Genomic DNA, 23709 nt, shown 5'->3' with positions numbered 1-23709 from the left:
TGCCCCAAGGCCAGGTTCCTCAAAACAAGTGGCGGCTTTCCCGCTCCACATTTAGCTCTGCTTGCCCAAAGCAGGGCTAAATGTAGAAAGCAACTACCCGCCCGGCACCCAGAACTGCATGTGCTGGGTGCCTCGGATTCCACAGCTCTGCTGTCCCTCTACTCCCTGCTGCCCCAAGGCCGGGCCTTGGTTGGCTTTGTGGGAAATACGGCCCTGAGCAGATGGCCAGACAAACATTTTACAAGCCTGGCAATGACTTCACAGAAAATAATAAAACAACGGAAAATAAATAAATAATGCTGTAGAGACATGCTGTAGAGGAGGAAGGGTTTAGGGGTAAGTGTAGGTAATGCATGGACATACACTTTAAACATAACAGATATAAGAGGGGGCAAAGATTTGGCCTTTGTAGCTGTTGGAGTTTAGGAAGATCCAGCATTGGGATAGAGTTGATCAAGGATATCTCCCTTCTGAAAACCTTGGTTCTGGGGGTACATTTAAAGACTTGGAGGGATGGTGGATAAACTCTTTGAAATTAACAAAGACGTCACACTCCTCTGCTTGCCTGCACACTATCATGCAGGTAACCCAAAACATTACATATTGGGCATATATCCTGCAACAAGTAACATGGCACCTAAAGTCCGAATGAACTTACAGTTTGTTTTCTTTCTAAGGCAGACACAGCCTGAATAGAAAAACCATTCCCCTGCCACTGCAGCATGCTTTGGCTGCTATAGTAAGAAAACAACATTTACCACCTTTTCCTTTCATGCACCTGGAATATATTTAACTGATTTACACTGAGGGTACAATTGGTCTTTAACACTCACTTTCCCCTCACTTCTTGTAGTAGTGACACAGGTAGTTTTGGCTGGAGTCCTGCTTTAAAGATGACATTGACAGACGCAGGGTTGTTTTTTTGCTCTGCGAAATGCCACCGTCAGGCAGGCCTGAATTGTGCAGGAATGATTCATTCATTATGATTCTCAGCGATGCCTGAGTCTACAACAGCAGCATGGTTAAGGAAAAGTGTTGCCAACTTACTTGCATCATGCCATCTGTTCAGCACCGGGCATTTCTCTGCCCTGCAGTTCAGGGCAACCTCTTGCCTTCAAGTACAATTTAAGATCAGTTTCCTGATTACCAGTGAACTCAGCCAATTACGAGACAAGATGTTTATCTGTTCGTTAATTTAAACCGGCAAGGGGCGGGGGTTGACAGACAGACTACCATCTAATTTCATATAAATAATAACAGAATGGTGGATTCAATATTTTTAATGGTGGGTATTAGACATGTGCGATTCATTTCGTTCCGAATCAAAATTCGTACGAATTTCCGGACATTCGGACACATTAGAATTCCCAAATTCCAATGCATCCGAATGCGTCCGAATCCAGATTTTCATTTCCAAATTTTGGATCCCGTTCGAATTTCGCTCAAAAACTAAACTGATTAGGACATATGACTTTTCTGGTCACAGATGTGTTTATCGGTTTAATGCATCCGAATCAGCCTGAATGCATATTTACGTTATGGCAAAATGGGAGCCATATACATTATATACATATATTACTAAAGCTGAGGCTCCTAGACCCGAATGGCATTGCATTCGGGAGCTCCCCAATGTCATTCGGGTCTGGGAGCCTCAGCTTCAGTAATATATGTATATGGTTTCCAGACCCGAATAGCATTCGGGAGCTCCCGAATGCAATTCGGAAATTCGGAGATTCAGCTTTAGTATTAATATCTGTATATGGTTTCTGTGGTATTAGCAACGTATATTCGTAAACTCATCCGAAACTAACGAAAATTCAGATCCGAAACCCGAACTGAATTGAATTTTGGATCCGAATTCCGAAATAATGAAATATCCGAACCAAACTTTTCTGAAGCTTACATGTCTAGTGGATAATATGTATTATTGCCAAATGTAGACTTTGAAAACTTTTTGCCCTTTCCGTCCTCAATGAAGACATTTCTTGTCACTTTATGTTCATATGGCACTCTGCCCTTAGGATATTAAGTAAGGGAAATTCTTCTCGATTTAGTCATAGACAGCTAAAAAAAATAATCTGTAAAATGCTCTTGTCTTTGCTTTCTCTATCCAGAACTAGGAAAACATATTTGGCTGGATTTGGGTTTTAAAAATATCTTCAACTTGGGCAGCTCTTCATGGCCAACCTATCAGGAACTGCTCTGTTGACCTCACCAGCTTAAAAAAAGAAAAAAATACACAAAGACTTTCCAGAACTTCTTTTTCAACATACAAAACCCCAAAGTTTGATGCAAACAAAGGGAGGACAGATGGGATATCTTCAGCTAGCTTAGGGAAATGATGCTTGCCCACCAAACACAGATAGCTTTCATCATCTCTTATGTAGCCCCCCCCCCCACACACACACACATGGCATCTGATTCCGTTACTCTTAGTCCCATATTTTCACCCTCCCAATATTCATTTTTGTTCTAGGGCCTACACAACACATTGATACTTTCTTGATAACCAAGCAGTTAATCACCCAGAATCCTCTGCGCCTTCCCAGCTCCCATTCTGCAATTCCCAACTGTGTCTAGCGCATTCCGTGCATGGTTGAAAGTGGTTATCACCTATGCAGAAAAAGGTTATTCATCAAAGTTATTATCTCACCAGTGTGATAGTATCACTCGATGCTGTGTTACTGGAAGGCCTGATTTATAGAGGAACAACGTATTTTAGACACTGATGGATACACCCCTGCAGTATAACACAGAGGATGCTGATGGTATCTCCCGGGAGAAACTATTGTGCATAAGCCATGTTATTTACAATAGAGAGATGTAAATTGCAGGCAACAATCTTTTCAGTGAGCTGCTCGACTGTCCTCCTGTCATAGCTAGTCAAGGGAATAGCGAGTTATGCGATGTACACTTTATGTTATTTTAGCTTTCCATATGGGTGCTTTGGAGTATAAAATTGACTTTTTAATACATACGGAATTCACGTAAAAGCTTTTCTCCACAAATGTCAAAAACAACAGGAGTTAAGCCTTGACGTAAAGCCCAACTTCATCCAAAGTTTTTTGGGTTTGGCTAAAACAGGGAAGAATTAAAAACTCTGTAAGTCTTTGTCGCTGGGTTTTTCCATTATGGAGACTATCTTTGATTCCTATCCAGGGTACATCCTGTGCATTGGGGCACTGGGAAGAAAAGTCAAGGGAAATATCCCCAACATGGACACAGCTGGCAATGAAAACCTAACAAGGGTATACATCCTTCCCTACTGCAGATGGCTAGACAGGGGCATTAAGAAAATCACTTCTTTATGTCCATGTGGGCAACTGCAAACCCAGAATCCCCGATTCCCAGCACAAATGCAAGCTCATTAGCCAAGATATGCAAACCATGGGATTTTATAGAGTACGGCTGGGGAGCCATCCTATATTTATATCGTTTTGCCATTCCCCCAAATTCAACAACATAGAAAGCCATGCAAATATATTTTAACATCCTTTCTAAACCAGGATTCTGTCGAACTCTGAGGTTCATTATGCAATGAGTAGTTAGATGCATTCTTTCCAGTGACCACCAGTGTATGGGACAGTCTTCTCACTAACCATCAATGTATGGAGAATTGTTCCCACTGAGCACCAATGTATCAGGTTATTCTTCCTAATGACAACCAATGTAAGGGGATCCTTCTCTACTGACTACCAATAGTAGAATGTCTACCAATTGAAGAATGTCATCATATCACTGCTTGGAAATTCTACCTATCACCACTTTACAATGCTTATCACCACTCCACCATTCCTCCTATTGCCCTTCCAAAATCCCTCCAATCACCCCTCCACAATCCCTCAAATCATCTCTCCACAATCCATCTTATAACCCCTTCAAAATCCCTCCTACTACCCCTCCACAATCCTATCAGTGCTTCTTAGTTCATCCTATTACCTCTCCACAACCTCTCCTATCATCCCTACACAATCACCACTTTACAATCCTCCTTCCCCTGCTCCACAATCTCTCTTATCACCCCTCCACAATCCCTCCTATCACCCCTTCACAATCCCTCCTATCACCCCTCAACAATTCCTCCTATCACCCCTCTACAATTTCTCCTATCACCCCTCCACAATCCCTCCTATCACCCCTCAACAATTCATCCTATCACACCTCTACAATTCCTCCTATCACCCCTCCACAATCACTCCTATCATTCCTCCACAATCCCTCCTATCCCCCTCCACAATCCATCTTATCACCCCTCCACAATAGCTAATATCATTCCTCCACAATCCCTCCTCTCACCTTCCACAATCCCTCCTCTCACCCCTCCACAATCTGTCCTATAACCCCTCTACAATCCCTCCTATCACCCCTCCAAAATCCCTCCTCTCACCCCTCCACAGTTCCTCCTATCATTCCTCCACAATCCCTCGTATTCACCACCTGGTCAATCCCAGCTCCCATAACTCCACCTATATAACCGAGGGATAAATCTCATAGTTTTAAACAAACGGTACCATGCAAAGGATCGAGAATTCTTCGGACCCACCAGACTTCATATTTCACACATTATATTGAGCTGAATTATTCAACAAACTACATAAGAGACCCGAGTAATTCTAATTTGCGTTAGCGAGTTTAATGGTACAACGCTTCCAGGCTTCCGTATGCAAAATATGCCGGGTTATTTTTCCCTCCCATACTTAAGAAAAATGATTTTGTAAGTATTAAGAGGCAAAACATCTAAACATTACTAAGTAAGCTGTTTAAATAATGGAAGTGCCAGTCAGACTTTGTATAAGGACAAGACACGATATGAAAACCTTGTTTGGTGTTGTGGGCAAGTTGTCTGATATCAGTTCAGTACACACTCATATCCTCCAACCCTTCCGAAATACACGCGTACATTTATCTACACACAAACAAGTCTAGAAATGTAGAAGAAAATGTATTATTACTATTATTCTCCAGAGCAGACTGAAAGGCTTTTTGCTGACATTTTAAAGGAATGTATTGTGGTTTTGTGGTTTTGGTATTTATTTCCCTTATTTATTTATTATGGGGGAAAAAAAGTAAAAAATTAACAAAATTTGAAAATAAATAAATAATAATAACAATAATAAAATAATAGCAATTATATATATATATATCATTTTTTAAATTTCATTTTTCTTGTCAGGCAAATATGAAAATAAATGTGGTTTTTAACCCAGCTGGCAGGTGGAGCACTATGCATTGTTTCAATATGATTTCCTCTACTTACCGCCTGCGGTTAAAAACCTGTTGTTTGCAGAGCTCAATAATGCAAACTGAAATGTACACACACAAGTGAATGAATCATATCAGTGGACTATTTCTTATTAGATGTTCCGGCCTGCAGTTTCAATCAGACAAAGTAAGCCTGAAAGCAGGCAGCTCCTGTGGTGCTGTCCCTCCACCTGTATCTGCAAATAAACATTTAAAACACTGTGGGTCAGCTAATGTAGAAAACAGTAACAGTTTTTGGCACTTAAGCGTCATATTCCAAGACAGCGTGATATTGCTCCACTTGTTGGTCTTGGGTGGATATCTGCCTATCTATTGCCTCTCTCATCCAGTAGTGATTTCGTAATTGAATAAGGATTGCTGCTTGTATTAGGTTTTCTTAGAGTGTCACAGATGCACCCTATTCAATGTTTAATGTAAAATAAAAATCAGCCTCTTTTCTTTATTTTCACTTGGTGATCTCGCTGATACCACACCTCCTGTCCTAGGGTGACAACCCTCACTCACCGTACTGTGTCTATGAATGAGTAGTGTTGTCATTATGTGAGCCCTGGTTTGCTACTATAGGTTTCTGAGCTTTGCACGTGATTATAGCTCTTTGCCCTAGCTTATGCAATAAGACTCTAGTGTTGTGGTATCTAGATAGGATCAGCTCCGCTCTTCATTCTGTGTGTGTTTCCGTTTCAGCACAATGCAGAGGCAATTCCTCTGTTGTTTTCAAAGGGAGCTCCGAACTCTATAGGCTTCTGTTAAAACAACATTGTACAATTCTTTATATTTGAGCTTGTCCACTTTTACAGGTTTTGCAGTGCCTGTGGGATGTGGAACAATAAGACTGGTTGAGACCATTAAATCTCCTTTGTGATTTTACATTTTCCATTAGGTCAGAGTGGATTTGTTTCTGATGCGCTAACACTGGGCTAGAGAGGTGACTTTACCGAAACAGAGCATGCACAAAACTGTGACTGATTACACTGACAAACTTATGCTGCTCTATTATCATGGGAAATAATGGAATATATGTTTGCTGCCCACTCTTTATACATAAAACTGAGATGATGGCACATTATCCAATACAGTCTGAAATACAAAAACAGCTTAGAAAGCAAGGCACCAGAGCACGTGTCTACTGAAGGTAATGTGATTGGGCTCACTTAAAGAAAAGCTCAAATGATTTTGGTCAATTATACGTTTGTAATTTAAAAAAAAAAAATACAAAATGATTTATTATTATTTACATTAAATAGTTTCCTTATTTCTAAAAAATCCTCAATTAAAAGAAAAAAATGATTAAAAAAAAACTGTTTGCAGACTGGGCAATCTTCAGAACTTTAGATCTGCATGGAGTGAAAATCTATGATATCTATGATATTATTATTTTAATTTTTATTATTTTATTATTATTATAAGAAAGTCCAGTACTGCTAGTGCACCTTTTGACTGCTCCAGCAGACTTAAAGTGACATTAAACCCTCAGATTTTTTAACATAAAACAATAGTGTAATGTGTGCCTTACTGTAATCCATGGTTGCTTCCCTTCTCTTTGCTGCTCTTCCTTTTAAATCTGTATCTGTTCTCATGCTGGGCAGAACTTCTGTTTTGCAGCAGACTGCCTTGTCTCTGAAATGGATACATGCTGTCTGTGTATAGGTTTGCAACCTGAGCGAGCACTATAGGAAGAGGCACTCAGCTGCAAAGGGAAGTTCTCCCCCAGCATGAGAAGACAGGAGGATTTAAAAGGAAGAGCAGCAAAGAGAAGGGAAACAACCATGGATTACAGTAAAGCAGACATTACAGTATTGGTTTATGTTAATAAATCTGAGGGTTTAATGTCCCTTTAAAATCCAGATGGGTTCTGTCTTTACTAGTACAGAGGGAAGGGTGTGTCCTTTCTCTAAGTCACATTTATTCCAATTTCCTGCTATTTCAAGCCTGATAACATCACAGGCTGCCCATGCTATAGTATTTACAGCATAGCAGTAAATCAGCCTTTGGTGAACCTAAAGTCGTAGTCTTGTTCTCACTACTTGCTGGCTGCCAATGGTAAAGGTGAACTTTTTAAATGCAAAATTTATAATAGAGACATCTTGGGTCTTATTTAAACATTGTATTTTTTGCTCCTGAATATGAATATGTGGAAAAATGTGACACTTTTCATTTTGGTGCCCATTCAGACCTGTCTGCTCTGGGCTGTTGCATTAATATACCTGTTATGTCGCGCTCTGAATGGGCCGCCAATGCACCAGAGCGGATGGGAAATCAGACATGCACCTTTTCTTCGACGCTTTACATCACTACACGTTACTGTGCATTGTGGTGTGCTGCAATGTATGTGTGTCAGAGTTGATATGCCTTAGTGCTTTGGGGTAACATTGAAAAATGAATGAAAATGAATGTCACCGAAACTTTATAATGCAGGTGATGGGCATTGCTGGAATGCACTGCAACTGAGAGGTGTAAATGGGCCCTATAACAGACCTGTTCTCAACTTCCAGCAATCCAGATACAGCAATATCGGTCTATTAAACGTACCTATTAAATATCTTTCCTGCAAGGCCAGCGATCGACGGAGGAAGCAGTTTTCCCCACCCGCCCTCCCTGAATGTTGTGGTTTACGCTGGTTGCAAGGTTTTTTTATGTCACGGCACCTTGGCGGGTTAGGGGGTCTTTGGGGGGGTCTGAAAATCTGAGTCAATTACACAAATTGGAGGGGGGTGCCATCAGCTGGTATTGGTGCCTCCCCATGTTGGTGTCAGTATCTGTAGGGGGGCCTGGCCCCTTGGACCTTGGGAGCAGTAACTGTCCTCGAGATGGTTGGGGTGCGGCTGGGGACATGGGAGGAGCTTTTTAGGAGAGGACTTATTTGGGCACCCAAAGACCCCTTCTCAGATCAAACAGTCGTTAAGAGTATTTATTGTATATTTTTTGGTTTACTACTTAGTTATTGTTAAAGTTGGTTTTAATAAAAAGGCTGCTTTGACCGTTAAAATCCATGCTGCACAGTCTGTGCGTTTATTAGGGTTTTTAACAGAGGGATGAATCCATCAGTCAAGGTGGCAAAACCTCGCAATCAAACTATTGGAGCGATGTGGTGACCAGGAAGGGTTAACTAACATATCATGTAGGAAGAAAATGTCCACATAAATCATATTTAAATACAGACTAGCTTTACCACATACTAAACATGACCGATCTAATTAGAATAAAGTAAACATTAGGACATCCGTCAGCAAAGTCCCATTTGATCATTTACATTTCTGAGATAAATTGTTTAAACTGTGTTCCATTTACCGGAAGGGAATTACTGCAAGTCTAAAATAGCTGGAAATCAGGGATGATCTGGGAAAAATAAAAAGGTTGAAACGGTGATTTAAAGGAGTGTTTTAAGATGCATCAAATCGAATTATCATTTTATTAAGTTAATAGGAGAGCAGGATGTTGTTTAATAATGTTATTATCAAAACAATAAAAGTAGATTAGATTATTTTGTTAAAATGAAAAACATTGTACAGTATATTATCCAAAAATGTAATGAAAAAAATATATATTTTTAAAATTAAATTAAAATAAATTAAAATACTTACTTGGTCTAGTAGCAGTGAAGCCTCACGGGCAGTGACAACTCTGCTGCTTGGCCCTGATTCATCAAACTGCAACTGCACTTAAAGTGTAACTTTGGGGAAAAATAAAAAATGACATATATTTTGTAGACTGTCAGCAGCATTAAAACATCAGATTTTGTTTTTTCTCCTTTGCAGTTTTATTACCTGTTGATCCTGCCAGCAGATCATTATTCTCCATCAGGATGGCAACACTGCTTGTTCTGCAGTGAAATCTGGTGTGTGGCAGACTACAGCATATATGTTGTTTTTGATTTAGCCCATAGTTACACATTAAGGCATGCCACTCATGGGTTGCTAAGAGCGGGGCGGTGAGATGTGTAAGGGCCAGTGATGTCATGAGCCAGGGAGATGATGCAGAGGACATCAAAGACCAGCACCTCCCACCACCACCGGGCTAGGGACATCCCTGTCCAACACCAAGCAGTTCCACAATAATTAAAATCACCCCTTCCCTCCCCAATCCCCAGCAGTCCCCTGAACCAGCTTATCTTGAACCAGTCTGGTCACCATCCCACTCAACGATGCCATAATGTACAGTGCAGGAGCAATGGCTACCACTGGCCCTGCATTCTACAAGATGACATAGGAGTACCCACGGGATGCTCTGGGTGCCTCAGAATACCTAATTTTAAGGGTGGCCCTGGTGTTAGGCTTCAAGAGCCCAGCTCCTTTGTCACTAGGGATAAACTCAGTCTGAACTTGAGCTCCCCTGAACATGGAAGTAGCTCCTACAACTTGGAAGGAAGCTCCTTCCACTGCCATCCAGTCAGCTGTGGCCAGGGAATTCCTTGCGGCAGCTGCGCATTACCAAAGGGGCAGGATGCAGTGACACCATTGACCTTAAATGCCAACTGGCTATATTTGGTCAGGGACATTGACCTAATGTGGCCATATGAGGTAAATGATGTCAGCACTAGCATCCCGCCCCTTTGTTTATGTGCAGCTGCGGGCAAGGAATTCCCTGGTGGCCCCATGTAGCTTCTAGGTTCAAATGGGCTCAGTTTTGGATTGGGCTCAGTCCGAACATGAGCTCAATCCTTTATGTTAGCAGTACAGCTGGGCACCCTTTATAGTGTCCGTTATCCAGAAATCTACCCAGGCCTCCTTCATCTTGACCCGATAAGCTCCAGTGCAGCAGCACAGACTGCACGGGCACAGCCATGTCACCGTCCTCACTGAAAATACCATATTTCTATATACAGGCAGTCCCCAGGTTACGAACAAGATAGGGACTGTAGGTTTGTTCTTAAGTTGAATTTGTATGTAAGTTGGAACAGGTAAATTTTTTAAGTGTAACTCCAGCCAAAAAAAGTTTGTTTTGTTTGTTTAGGTAGGTACTGAACGGTAACAGTGTAGTTCAAGCTACGTGTAGGGACCCAATAAATGAATCTCGGCCAGCTAGCACCTCAAGCCATTTCCACATCATTAAAGAGCCTCAAAATGATCAAGTCAGCAAAGCTTAAAGTGTACCTGTAACATGCATGAATGAAGGTGCCATTTTACAAGATGAAGATGGCATAGAAAAGAATTCCGCCATTGGCAAGTTATTAAAAATCGTGGCAACCACTCAGCATAGCCTCAGTGATGATGCTTGAAAGCTCCAGGCGGATATAATGACACAAATTCCTGCAGATCTGTACTCAACAATATATCATTCAATTTTTTTTTTTTAAGTGTAAGTGCTTAATTTTACCTGGTATCAGCCACTTGCAACCCCCTGTTCAGCAGAGCATAGATTAGGAGAGGGGGAAGCAGCACATGGAGCCAATCAGTCGATTGCTGTGCTAACAAGGGCTATGCTGATAGCAACAGAGAGCAGAGTAACAGGGAGATGAGCTCATTAGTGTGCTTCTTCTACTTCATTATCCAATAGCAGGCTTGGGGAGGGATAACGCCATTAAGTGTTAATTTACTGCAGCAGAGAAAAATCTGGTCTCTGGCACTAGCAGACAGGGCTGTGCTGTGTGGAAGACCTGTTTAAATCTCAGGACTGGATGGACAGACATACAGATGCTTTGGCAGGTAAAACAGATCTTACTACCTCCTGCCTTCTATTTGGACCAATAGTTGAGCTTCAGCACACCAGTGACCTTCACCTTGAGTTCTCTCCATCTTACACATTTTTCCATGTCTCCAAAAGGAGATGGGGTGGGGTGATATGGGGTTGTAATGGGATGGGGTGAGATGGAGTGAGGTGGGGTGGGATGGGTTGGGTTAGTTAGCATGGGGCCTTAACCTCTTTCAGGATTCTTTTTTTTTTTACTATTTGTGAACCCATTGGGGAGATTTCCCCTCACTTCCTGTCCTGATGACCAAACAGAAAGGATGGCCATCCCCTATATGACTACCAAAACAGCGGTAGAAGCCTGACTTCAATTCTCACGCCTCCCCACTCCACTTTGAATAAAGTGTATTATTACTGACTGTGCCCCCAGTTAGAGTCTTTACTTACTTCCCGCCTCAGTGACACACGCAGGAAGTGCATGAGAATCTACATAATGTCAACAGTAAAAACCTGGCAAACGTTAATGTTCTTCTTCTTTTGGCTGGAGCCATGCTTGAACTGTAGCTGGAATATGGCATTTTTTTATAAATAAAAATAAGGATTTTTTTTGTCTCACAACATGTTCAGAGACAATTCATGGAACTACTAGCGGAATTAAAAAAAATCGACTTTATTGCTTTTCAAGGTATATATTAGAAAATAAAAGGTTGTTTTATTTATCTGCCTGGAGCTTCTCTTCAGATAAAACTGAGGCTATATTATCGTGAATATTAAGGTGAAAAATGGCCGCCTTCGTGTCTAGCAGTCTGGCACGCTTATAAGCATCGAGCAGTACTATATATTTCCAGACGTATTCCGGTAAAAGATTATAATAAATTCCGATCCCATCAGAGCGTCGCTGTACGAATAATAATACTCCAAATATCCTTAAGCAAAGCTTTAAAACTAACAAGGGATACAATGCGAGAAACAATTATTTAAAGGTATAAAGAGCACCATCTTCTCCAACAGGATACAAACGCTGCCACTATAAGCAGATCAACCAGAGAGAGTCCACATAAAGGAACCAACCAACGCAAACCAACAATTCAGCCAACCAGCATCGGACAGCCGCAAAACCATCATGGAGAGCATAGAAAACCATCCAGGTGATCCTACCTGTAGCAGCCAGTAACATCTTCTGTGGAACGTTGGAATAATGGACGAATGGACATAGCAGCCATAGAGACACTAGAGTAAAACAGAGAGAAGAGTTATGTTAGTACATGTTGAGAAATAAAATGTATTTTAATGAATGTTAAGAAATAAAATGTAAACAGTAACATAAAAGAATATTTATAGAGGAACTCTGGGAATGACAAAACGTACCCTTGCAGTGGGGCTACCACCTGCATTGTAAAGGGTAAAGTGCTTGTTTGGTCTAGGGTGCTCAAATAAAGCAGATATACTCCTCGGCCACACCGGGCTGCTGGACCAGCCTCTACACACTCTTCTCCCCTGGTCTAAGGACCCATGGTGAAGTCCATTGACTTGCATTAGATGTGAGGGAGCCGTAGAGGGGGGCAGAGGTGAGCACTGACTGCTGTATGACCGGGGATCAGGTAGTTATATCTTCTTTTTTTGCACCCCTAGACCAACACAAGCCTTTAGCCCTTGCAGTACAGGGGTAGCCCCACTTCAAGGGCAAGTTATATAAAATTCCAGAGTTCTTCTTTAGTACAGGATTTGGAAACCGCAGCACTCCATCTGTGCTAAAAATACAAATCCCCTCATGCCTTTGTCTCTGGGAGTCATGCCTGTGGCCATCAGAACTCCCAATGCCTCATGGGGCTTGTAGTTTCAAACCAACTGGAGTGCCATGGTTGCCTACCTTTGAATGTTTATATAAACCCCACCAATTACTTTTCTCTTTTGTTCCCTTTTGGTCAGTTAAAAATATAATTGGAAGTGTTTGTTACATCTATTCAATATGATAATATATAATAATATGTGCAAAAAAACCTGTTGATCCTGCCAGAAATGTTGTGCCGCCCTGTGTATTTTGCTGTGTCCTCTCAAACAGTCCTAATTTTCTTCCCTGCTTACCTCTATGAAGAACTCCAGGAAAACTTTTTGTTAACTCCTGTAGTGGGGCTACCCTCGGACTGCAAGGGTTAAATGCTCATTTGTGTCTAGTGAGAAAAATAACAAAGTAATACTCACCCGAAGCTCTGAGCCGACTAGCGGTCACAGCGCTCCCTCCAGCCTGTCCCCTCCCCTGCAGCACATTGGAATGTTTCTCAGCATTCTCACGTCTATACACAGTGATGATTTACCGGATCTTAGACCACTGCAGAGGAGGGGAAAAGATATTCCAGGGATGGTCTAAGAAGAAGTCAGCTCAAAGCTTCGGGTGAGTACAATTTTGTTATTTTTACACCTAGACACAACAAGCACTTAACCCTTGCAGCGGGGGGCCACCCCCACTGCAAGGGTTAATTAAAACAGTTCCTGGAGTTCTTCTTTGACACATCTCCCCCTATGTTATGAAGATTAAGCATGGAGGAGGCATTCTGTAGTCCTAACCTACTTCCAGTGCTAAGGTGACAACCCTGCTCCTCCATAGACACAGTACTGTGAGTGAGCGTTGTCACCTTAGGACAGGAAGTGTGTTATTGGCAGGATCATCAGGAAAGAAAACATGAAAAAAAAGAAAACTAATGCAGCCACCACATGTAAGGACTAGTAAGCTGCAATATATTACATTTAAGATTTTGGGTTTAAATACACTTTAAATAAGTAATCTTCAATTAATAAATTATAGCAATAATGGGAAAGAATACACACTGTTCATTTATGCAGCTCATGTTAATACGCCGATATTGAAGTGATTAAAGATTGAGAGGGAAGGCTATCTATAAAAATTACATTTATTAAAACGCACCAATATTCATTTATATAGTTTTACTGTGACTTTTAATTAAAGCTTCTTTATTAAAATGTGAAGCGGAGGAAAGGTACAACGGCCATTTCAAATCAAATGGCAGGAAATAAATTCTAAAACAATTTGCTTGTGGGACATGAAGCTGAAAAGATAGACTGTGAAATGTCAGATGCTCGGTCTGCATTGTCCAACAAAAACATTAGAGCAACACAAGTGACAAGCTGGACTCATTCCAGACTCTGCTTTCTTTTACCAGAACCTTATACCGCTAGACAGCAGGTCACATGACTAGAATAGGATAAAAGTACTGTAACCTGCTTTCTAGTAGCTGCCCTTCCCTCATTGGATCCGCTATCAACTGCCAAACTTCGACCGCAAGCACTTACCACCACCTATGTTTGACTCCCTACAGACTTTAATTTAGAAAGAGACTGTCTAAAAGGAATATAAAAAAAACAGCTTGTCAGGTGTTCTAATCCTTTTCCATTCTATCCAAAACTAAAATAAAAAGTTTAGGCTTCAGTTGCACTTTAAGAAATATATTGGGCTTATTCATGATTCTGCCAGTACAAATTACTTTATGTTGTCTGATAAGCCATGTGCAGATACAAGGTACTCTGCATATGCAATTATATCAAGGAAAGCAACTGAGAAACACAAAGAAAGCAACCAAGAAATCCAAAGAAAGAAACCTAGAAAATCAGAGAAAGCAACTGAGAAACTCAAAGAAAGCAACCTAGAAAATGAAAGAAAGCAACAGAGAAACCCAAATAAAGAAACCAAGAAACCCAAAGAAAGCAGCCAAGAAATCCAAAGAAAGCATCAGAGAAAATCAAAGAAAGCAACCGAGAAACCCAAAGAAAGAAACCTAGAAAATCAAAGAAAGCAACAGAGAAACCCAAAGAAAGCGTCTGAGAAACCCATAGACAGCAACCTAGAAACCCAAAAAAAGCAACCAAGAAATCCAAAGAAAGCATCAGAGAAAATCCAAAGAAAGCAACTGAGAAACTCAAAGAAAGCAACAGAAAATCAAAGAAAGCAACTGAGAAACTCAAAGAAAGCAACAGAGAAACCAAAAGAAAGCAATCAGGAAACCCAAAGAAAGCAACCGAGAAACCCAAAGAAATCCAACTGAGAAACTCAAAGAAAGCAACAGAGAAACCAAAAGAAAGCAATCAGGAAACCCAAAGAAAGCAACCGAGAAACCCAAAGAAATCCAACTGAGAAACTCAAAGAAAGCAACAGAGAAACCAAAAGAAAGCAATCAGGAAACCCAAAGAAAGCAACCGAGAAACCCAAAGAAATCCAACTGAGAAACTCAAAGAAAGCAACAGAGAAACCAAAAGAAAGCAATCAGGAAACCCAAAGAAAGCAACCGAGAAACCCAAAGAAATCCAACGGAGAAACTCAAAGAAAGCAACTGAGAAACTTAAAGAAAGCAACAGAGAAACTCAAAGAAAGCAACCAAGAAACCCCCTTAGTTGTGAGCTACTTCACAACTAAGCTTCTGGGATGAGCAAGGAAAATGCTTTCCGAAGGGACACAAGGAATGTCTTCTTTTATGTAAAGAGTATGTCTAGCCAAAACCTTTTCATTAAGGTTTTGCATAGCAGTTGGAGGAATTATAACCCCTTTAATGTAACCACTTTAATTTTGTCCCCAGCCCTTTCACTTTCTCTTCTTAAACAAAAACAAAAAAAAAGTTTTGGTGAGGTGACTTCAGAGAAATAATCTGACTTTATGTTACAGGCGGATGATATATGTAAAACAAACAGGGATGAGCTATCGCCGCTCAGCTGTCATGACAGTTTGACATACATTTCAGCACTGGAAAATTTTGTCGCGCTCCAGGGTTTGCTGCTGCAAAAGATGTCAAAAGAGAAGCCGTGACCTTTAATATCAGACGTAGGTGGCAGTCGGAAATTTATGGCACAGATATATATTTCCTATCCTAAGCATAGACGTTATTGAACTGCTGCCCTTTTCTACTCCCTGGCTCGATTTCCCAGCTGAATTTCAAACTTACAATCCAGATCAAACTCTGAGTTGAACAAACTTGGCTTCTCAAATTTTGAGCTGGGAACTCATTAATCATAACTGGCATTCTTCATTCTTTTGCTTTGCTCAGGGTAAATATTTATCTCTGGCTAAGTTTCACGCAGGGATTTTCTTTCCTTTTTTTACATTTAATTGCAAAAGGTGTTTTTCTTTCTTCACATGTAAAACAAATTATTCGGAGAAATATAGATGCGCTTGGCTCTATGTTCATAAGCCGCCTAATGATGTTGTAACTCAGGATGATGTTTTTTTTTTTTCTTTCGGTCGGCTACTGTCTTTCGTATATGTCATTTAAAAGGGGAAGAGAAAAAAAAGCTGTTGCTCAAAGCCTTACAAAGGGGCGCTCGGGCCCAGCTAGAGACAGGCAAAGTTTAACGCTCAACTGAACTTTCAGTACAAATCAACTAAATACTGTACATTCCAGGTGCGTATAATAATTACACTTTACAGTTGGTTTTCTTTAGACAGCAGCCTGAATAAGAAATCCCTGTGCCCTGCTAGCAAGCTGCACTCTCTGTGAGTAGGCAGTGGTCTCCCTATGCAGTGGTCCAATACACCCCCTCATAAACTATAGCTCTGCAATTAACAAAGCTTGTGTTGCCTGCTAATTAGAGTGATCCAGCGGTGACCCAGCAGGAGGCATGGTGAACTCTGCTGAGAGATGACTGCTTCCACACAGAGAGCAAGGGTCCTACTGTGCAGCATGCTGGTAGGGGACAGGATTTTCTACTCAGGCTATGGCTGTTTTCTAAAGAAGACCAACTGTAAGAAACTGAACACCTGTTGCTTTGTTAAACTATAAGCTTACATGAGCCCTAAGGGGTTCTCGCTTCATATTGGTAAAATGTGTATTTTACCATGTTACAGCAAAGCACATTAAAGGTGAACTCCAGGTATAAATGTTTATTCATAAATTGGACAAGCTTGGCCCAACGTACGCATGCATATGTAACACCTGGTTGGCCCATGGGGATCCTGTAAAGCACTGTAGTACCCAGACAAACAGTATCCGGGTATCTTATGGATCCATACTGTTTAGTTTAAGTAATTTTATTTTTATACCCTCCCCCCCACTTTCTAGTTTAAAATTGTCCACAATGATATGGAGGAACTGAGAATTCTGGTGAAGGTCATCTCTCCCTTCGAGCTCATGATAGCTCATGAGATGTGTAAAAACCCAACTTACAATTAAACTTGACAAAGTCCAGACAAACTTGAAAGAGCTGCTATGGGTCAGTTGATTGAAAAGTGATACCTCATTTAATAATGAAGTATGGCAGAATCCCATAGGTGAGATTTTCCTGCCATGGTTTATTCTCCTATTCCTCCTCACCTTGGAGCTCCAGGTGGCCTGCCCACTTTGGGGTGTTCCAACCCATCAAAATACATTCTCTATTTATCAAACAAATAATGGAGAATGGGATCTCTTCCAATGGGGCATGAAAAGAGTGGGGAAACCCTGGATCTCAGCACAAAGATCTAACCACTCAAATACTAGAAGGATGTAAGAAACTGTTGGATAGGTCCATGCCCCAAGCATCTACCCAAAAACCGAAGCATAAAATTGGACTGACCCTTTAAATACACAATACATGAATGAACATATGGCAAGCAATATTTTATCATCTGCCATGTTTTGCAGAGGTATTCCCCAAAGACGCTGGCATATTAGCAAGAATAAACTGTTTACTCATCATTAGAATAAAAATAGAGAGCTAGTGGAACCATCCCAAGCCATCTGATTTTTCCCTTGAGGGCCTGTCAGCGAGCCTTAGTCCACTGCTCGCGAATGCTATAAATCAGACTCAATAACAGCCTGGCATGCTGGAAAAAAATAAAACAAATAAAAAAATGATCTCAAGACTGCGGACAAGGTCTGGATTAAGGTCTGCCGGCATTAATTCAGTTTTTCTATCCATCACACCTCCATTCGGAGTGACAGTGCCGGTGCTGTGTGTTATCTTAATATAAAGAAAGAAGAAAAAACAGTAAATGCGGCCGTTGCCTTTGTGTTTTCAATGCAATGAGCCCTCTGTTTTCCTTGTTTCAATGTAGGTATGTTTGACAAATGATCCCGTATCTATGTGTTCCCAACTCCGCCTCCTGAAATATATTTGATTGTTGCTTTAGCCTTAAACATTTGATATTGTTCAAGTTTTCATTTAGAGGAACCATGTCAGATTCCAGTGCCTTCATTCCAAGGGTAAATCAGAAGGAAACCTCATCACCCTCGTCTTATGCCTGACCCAGAAGCAGCAAAAACCATAAGCCTTAAACTAGATCAAAATCCAACCACATTCTCATACAGGTTTTAACGTAGTTTGTAATTTATTTTTATCTGCAGACTAATCTCTAATCATCTTATCATAAAGGTCCTTTTTCAGCCACTTCTTGTTATGAGGTGACAAGTGTCCCTCAATTGTTCTCCTGTGTCGCCACCCTGCTGTTTTCTGATGGAGACTACAAGTGGCCATGCCAACGTACATTATGCAGCCATGGTCTACTGTGGTCTCTAGCAGGAAGATGGTCCTAAGATGCCTCAGGTGCCTGAAGCCTAAGATGCCTCAGATGCCTGAAGTCCTCAGGCCGAAGATGGTCCTGAACAAAGGTGTACCACCAATGCTGGAGGAAAGGTCTACATGAGAGATACACAGGTTGTTGCCTTTGGCCAGCTGACCAGCTGTCATGTGAATCCTCTCGCTTCAATACTTTCTGTGCCACAAGCCTGCAGAATGTAAAGCAAGAGTGAACCTGTGCAGACCTGTTCTCGGTCAGTGACCCCCAAAATACTAAAGGCTCTACATGATAACCAGCTAGCTCTTTTAGAACAAAAAGTGGAGTTGCCACATGATAGTGACCACCAAAACTCCTGAGCCTCCCTATTGCTGACTGCTGCATGTGCCCTCGTATTTGAAGTCACTATCATTGTAAGTTCCCAAGGGATTCCCGTTTTGAATTACACCTGGAGCCCTGATGAAGGAAGTCTGTGTTTACCCTTAAACCGCATTGGCACTTTGATGCTTTTATTATTACTGATACTTACTCCATTGAGTTCTTCTTCATTTGGTGGTGCCTCTGGTGGTGTTTTTTGCTCTAATTGACTCCTTCAGGCCCCCTGTAGGTGGAAGTGAAGTACTTGTACAAAACAAGCGGCAGCTTCACCGCTGTACATTTAGCTGGACTAAATGTTGAAAACAACTACCCGCCCGGCGCCCGGAACGGCATGTACCAGGCATCGGGAGATAGGAATTCCACACCCCTGCTGCCCCTCTACTCCCTGCTGCCCCAAGGCCAGGCCTTGGTTGGCCTTGTGGGAAATCCAGCCCCGAGTGGAGCCCTACTAAGCAACTGAGCCCCACAGTAGAAACCTATATTGCAACCACGTGACTCTGGCTCTTCCTCATTAGTATCAGTTTGTTTTAGATGGTGGTCCTCAGCGGCTAGCTCCTGTGACAGGCCACCTTTAACGTCTCATGGTAGCTTTAGTACCAGCACCTTGTTTGTACATAAAGCATGCTGGGGACCCCCTCTGTACTGATCCATCGGGAAAAAAACCTATGTCGTCGGCTGGAATTCCCATTTAATAAACAGAAATCGCTTGCTCACGTCTTGCTTCCGGCCTCCTAAAATTAATCTCTCACATGAAAGCAGAACACGATGCTCTAAAATAAAACCATTAGACATTTCTGACAGGCGGGACAAGGAGCTTTTGACGTACGCCTTGTATCATATCATGCATACATGTATGTCGCTCGGCTGGAGATCAGCATGCGAGCGCGCCGGCTGAATGTAAAATGAGGCTGATCAGTTTGCAGGCCGCGCTGTGGCCTGCGGGCTCTGCGGAATAGAGCGTAGGGGCCTGCTTAATGCACACATGCTGATGCGGTGCGCGGATATTAAGTCGGAGCGCCGTGTGCTGTGGAGCTGTCAGGAGACATCGCGGCCGCTGTGACTGTGGGGAAAAGATCAAGTCATCTGCACAGTCTACTATCGCTCGCCTGCAAATCGATCACTGCACATTGCAAACATAATCATCCTCTCTGCCATGAATCCGCCATACAGATGTGCACAGATAAATCACACCTGCTGATTAAAGTTTATGGAAAGCCTTTGGAGAGACTAGGGGAATGTTCCCTATTTGTCCTGATGACCCTTGTCCCTGGGACTGAAGGTGAGGAAAAATCCCAAAATTCTGTAGTCACTGGGTCAGGAATAGAAGGGAATCTTTCCATGGGGGACAGCTGCTCCAGAGATAACATTTTCTAATTAATCATATTTAAAACCCAACGACGCCTTCCTTGGTTCCTCCTTTCCTCTCCTCATCAATATGCTAATTAGATTTTTGAATAAAGCCATTTTGTTTTCATTACAAGCCTTATTTTAGACTCAGTGATGTCGTCGCTGGGTCCCTGAGCTTCTCTTTGCAATGCTGGTGGGAGAGCCGGCAGGGTGCTGCAAAAACATCACTGAAGACAGCACCTTGCCCCAGTACTCCTCTAAAGAGCCCTAAGTCCTGATGCAAGCAATGGGCTGGCTCTTGGGAGGAGTTATGCAAATATCAAAATGCATTAATGGGCGGGAGTCAGTCTGAAGGAGTGTGCGTTCGTAGGGAGGCTATATTTGCATGCAGACCACCCCAGTGAACACTCACCTTCACTATTGTAAGAACCAAAATCCAATGACTAAAAGGGGCAGCCAATCTGCGGAGGAATACGCTAGGTGATGCTGGACAACCTCCAGCCAGGAAATGAGGTGCACTTTATCTGACTTGCTGCACCTTCTAATGTACGTTGTGAGAAGCTCCGAGTGTGCAGTGAATTCAGAGTAAGCCCTTTCAGTCCAGGAGAGGAGTTGGTACAACTGTGCAAGACTGAAGGGAAGGCCGGAGTTCAGCTTCAGAGTTTGTCCAACCCCAACAGTTGATCTAATGTGTATCTAAAGCCAAAAACTTTGTTTTCCAATTATGTATAGTGCAGAAATAATAGAAATACATATAGTTACTACAATGGCAATGGATTCCCAAAGCACTATGGGTTAGATAAAGAGACAGCACAGCAACATTTATCATTTTTCAAGCTGGCTTCTCCTGACTGGACCAAGACAACTGTGCAAGACTGAAGGGAATGCTGGAGCTCAGCTCTTATCTTGCCTCCTGAACTGCTGCAGCATCTAATGCACATTGTAAGAAGCTTACAGTGAGAAGTGAAATCAGAACAGGCAATTCCAATCCAGGAGAGGAACCGGTACAACTGTGCAAGAGTGAAGGGATTGCCGGAGTTCAGCTTTAGAGTTTGTCCAACTCGAATACCACGACAGAACAGTTAGCCTAAAGCGCATCTAAAGCCAAAAACGTGTTTTTCCAATTATGGATAGCGCACGGGTTAATACAATACAAAGACATATATTTAATACAATGACAAAGGATTCCTCAAGCATTATGGGTCAGCTAAAGAGACAGCACAGCAGTAGAGTTATCATTTTTCAGGCTGGCTTTTTCTGACTGAACTAAGACAACTGTGCAAAACTGAAGGGAATGCTGGAGTCCAGCTTTTATCTTGTCTCCTGAATTGCTGCAGCTTCTAAAGCACATTATGAGAAGCTCACTTTGTGCAGTGAAATTAGAGTCCAGCTTTAATCTTGAGATACGACTCACCTCTGTGGTGTTCTCTCTGTAGAACTCCACTGAACAGAAACAAAGGCAACGGTAATAAACAGAAGGACTTGTGAAAAAAAAATGAAACAGATAAAGAAAAAAAAGACTGAAAAAAGCACAGAAAGAAACTGAAGACCAAAAGTAATGTATTCAGTAAAAGTTGCCTGAAAACTTGCGGCTTCCAATAAATTGTCATCAAATGATAATGGAACTCCCCTTTAAGTGGTTTCCAGCGCTTGCCGTAAACAAGACATTTTACGTCCAATCTCGGCTAATAACGTTTCACATTTTTCTTAATGCCGCCGCCTGCGGGCTGGCAACAGGTTGTTAAATCTCGGCGTCAACGATATTTTAAAAGTACAGTTTTAGCAGAGCCCAAATGTGATTATTTACTCTTTTCCGCAAACTCATGGGAATGAGATTTATGATGTTCCGCCGCATGTGATGTACCAAATTGTAACGGAGGATAATGAGTTTAGGTATGTTAATATGTTCCTCTGGCTCTACCTCTCTGACTTATAGAAAAACTGATAAAACCTGATGTAGCAAAAGTGCCACCACTACAAATCACGATTCCTGCGGTGTCTGGCGGTGGAAAAGTTTTATTTTTGCAACTCGTCTACTTTTTTTTATTTTTTATTTAGGAAGCTTTCATTATTTGTTGAGAGAAGAAATGTATTTAGGTATCTCCTTAAAAAGTGATATTAAAGTCAAAATGTTTTAAGCCATTCCCAATGCTGATTAAATCACTTACAATGGATGCTGCTCCTTTATGTTGAAAGTTTTAGTTTCCTGCAGAATCAGCTGGTCCCCTGAGTACTGTCCCTGATATCCTGTTTTAGGTTCCAGTGGCGTCACAAGTGGGGTGTGCGGCCCACACCCGGGTGACACCATTGGAGGGGTGACACGAAAATGACTGACAGACATTTTGGTGTCACCCACCTCTGAAAAGTCGGGCACTCGGTCTTGGACCAAGCGCCCGGCAGTATCAGGAGAGAGGAGGGGACCCGGCTGCATACCTTATCCCGCCGGGTGACTGTCCCCTCCTCTCTCTGCCGGCGTTCATCACCAAGATGGCCGCCGTCTGGTATCAAGAAGACCGCCGCGCATGTGCCATGATGTGTCACCCAGTCTCGGGACGCCCCTATATGGAGCCACCCTTGTGTATGCTAGCTAGTAAGCTGTGTGTGTCACCACAAACAGACAAGTACACTAAGGCAAGCCATGCCCTTCCTTCCTGCACCCTACTCCTCCAAGCTAGTAGATGGACAGCTGCTGGAGTGCTGGAGACTGCTCTGTTCCTAGTGATCTTGTACTGGACAGGAAGTTCGGTACCAATGTATAGTCCAGCTGAGTATTTATCTATTTGTTTGGAGTTTAGAGATAAAGTAGGACTGAAGCCAAAACAGTTTTTTGCTTTTTTTCAGTTATTACCCCCTGACATCTGTGTCCCATAAGGGGAGATTTCCCTCCACTTCCTGTCTGATGGAGCCAAACAGCATGGAGTCATCTTCCCGGCCAACAAAAAGCTAGGGGGCAGGTAATGACACGCCACCTGGCTTCCTGATTGCCCGGGAAGCCAGCTCTATGCTAGCGGAAGTACCGGTATCGGTACTCGCTTTCGGCAAGTACCGAAAGATAAATATTGGTACTCGTACTCAATACAGAAAAATGGTATCGGCGCATCCCTATTTAGTAGTAGTAATGATAGTAATAGTAACATTTTTTATTAATATTATTATTATTAGTAGTAGTAGTCAGGGCCTAGATCACTTGTACAAAACAAGCAGAGGCTTCCCCGCTGTACATTCAGCTCTGCTTGCCCAAAGCAGGGCTAAATGTAGATAACAACTACCCGCCGGCGCCTGGAACTGCATGTCCCGGGCATCGGGAGATAGCAATTCCACACCCCAGCTGCTCCTCTACTCCCTGCTGCCCCGAGGTCGGGCCTTTGTTGGCCTTGTGGGAAATCCTGCCCAGGTAGTAGTAGTAGTAGTATATATTTATTATTGTTGTTGTTGTTATTATTATTATTATTGCTACTGTTATTAATAGCAAAATATATTACAAAAATAAATTGCAATATGATGTTTGGTAGTGTAAAATTGTGAAATGTGGGAGGGGCATAATTTTAATAAAAATAGTAATAATTATTGTAATAATTTGTATTAGTAGTAGTAGTCGTAGT

At 41.9% G+C, this 23709-nt stretch overlaps 1 protein-coding gene across 2 annotated transcripts in view; it reads right to left on the bottom strand.

The window, feature by feature from the left end:
- The window catches only part of CAMTA1 (calmodulin binding transcription activator 1), a 1254390-nt gene that overhangs the window by 474847 nt on the left and 755834 nt on the right, over positions 1–23709 (bottom strand). For both annotated transcript variants that reach the window (XM_018552416.1, XM_018552423.1), the window contains exon 5: positions 12046–12117. In XM_018552416.1, the coding sequence (XP_018407918.1) occupies positions 12046–12117 (72 nt within the window). The remainder of the gene's footprint in view (positions 1–12045; positions 12118–23709) is intronic.

The sequence above is a fragment of the Nanorana parkeri genome, unplaced genomic scaffold (assembly GCF_000935625.1).
Source record: "Nanorana parkeri isolate BGI_ZX_2015 unplaced genomic scaffold, ASM93562v1 scaffold5, whole genome shotgun sequence".
NCBI lineage: Eukaryota > Metazoa > Chordata > Amphibia > Anura > Dicroglossidae > Nanorana > Nanorana parkeri.
Note: the sequence above shows the minus strand (reverse complement) of the source record. Positions and strands in the feature narration are given on the sequence as shown.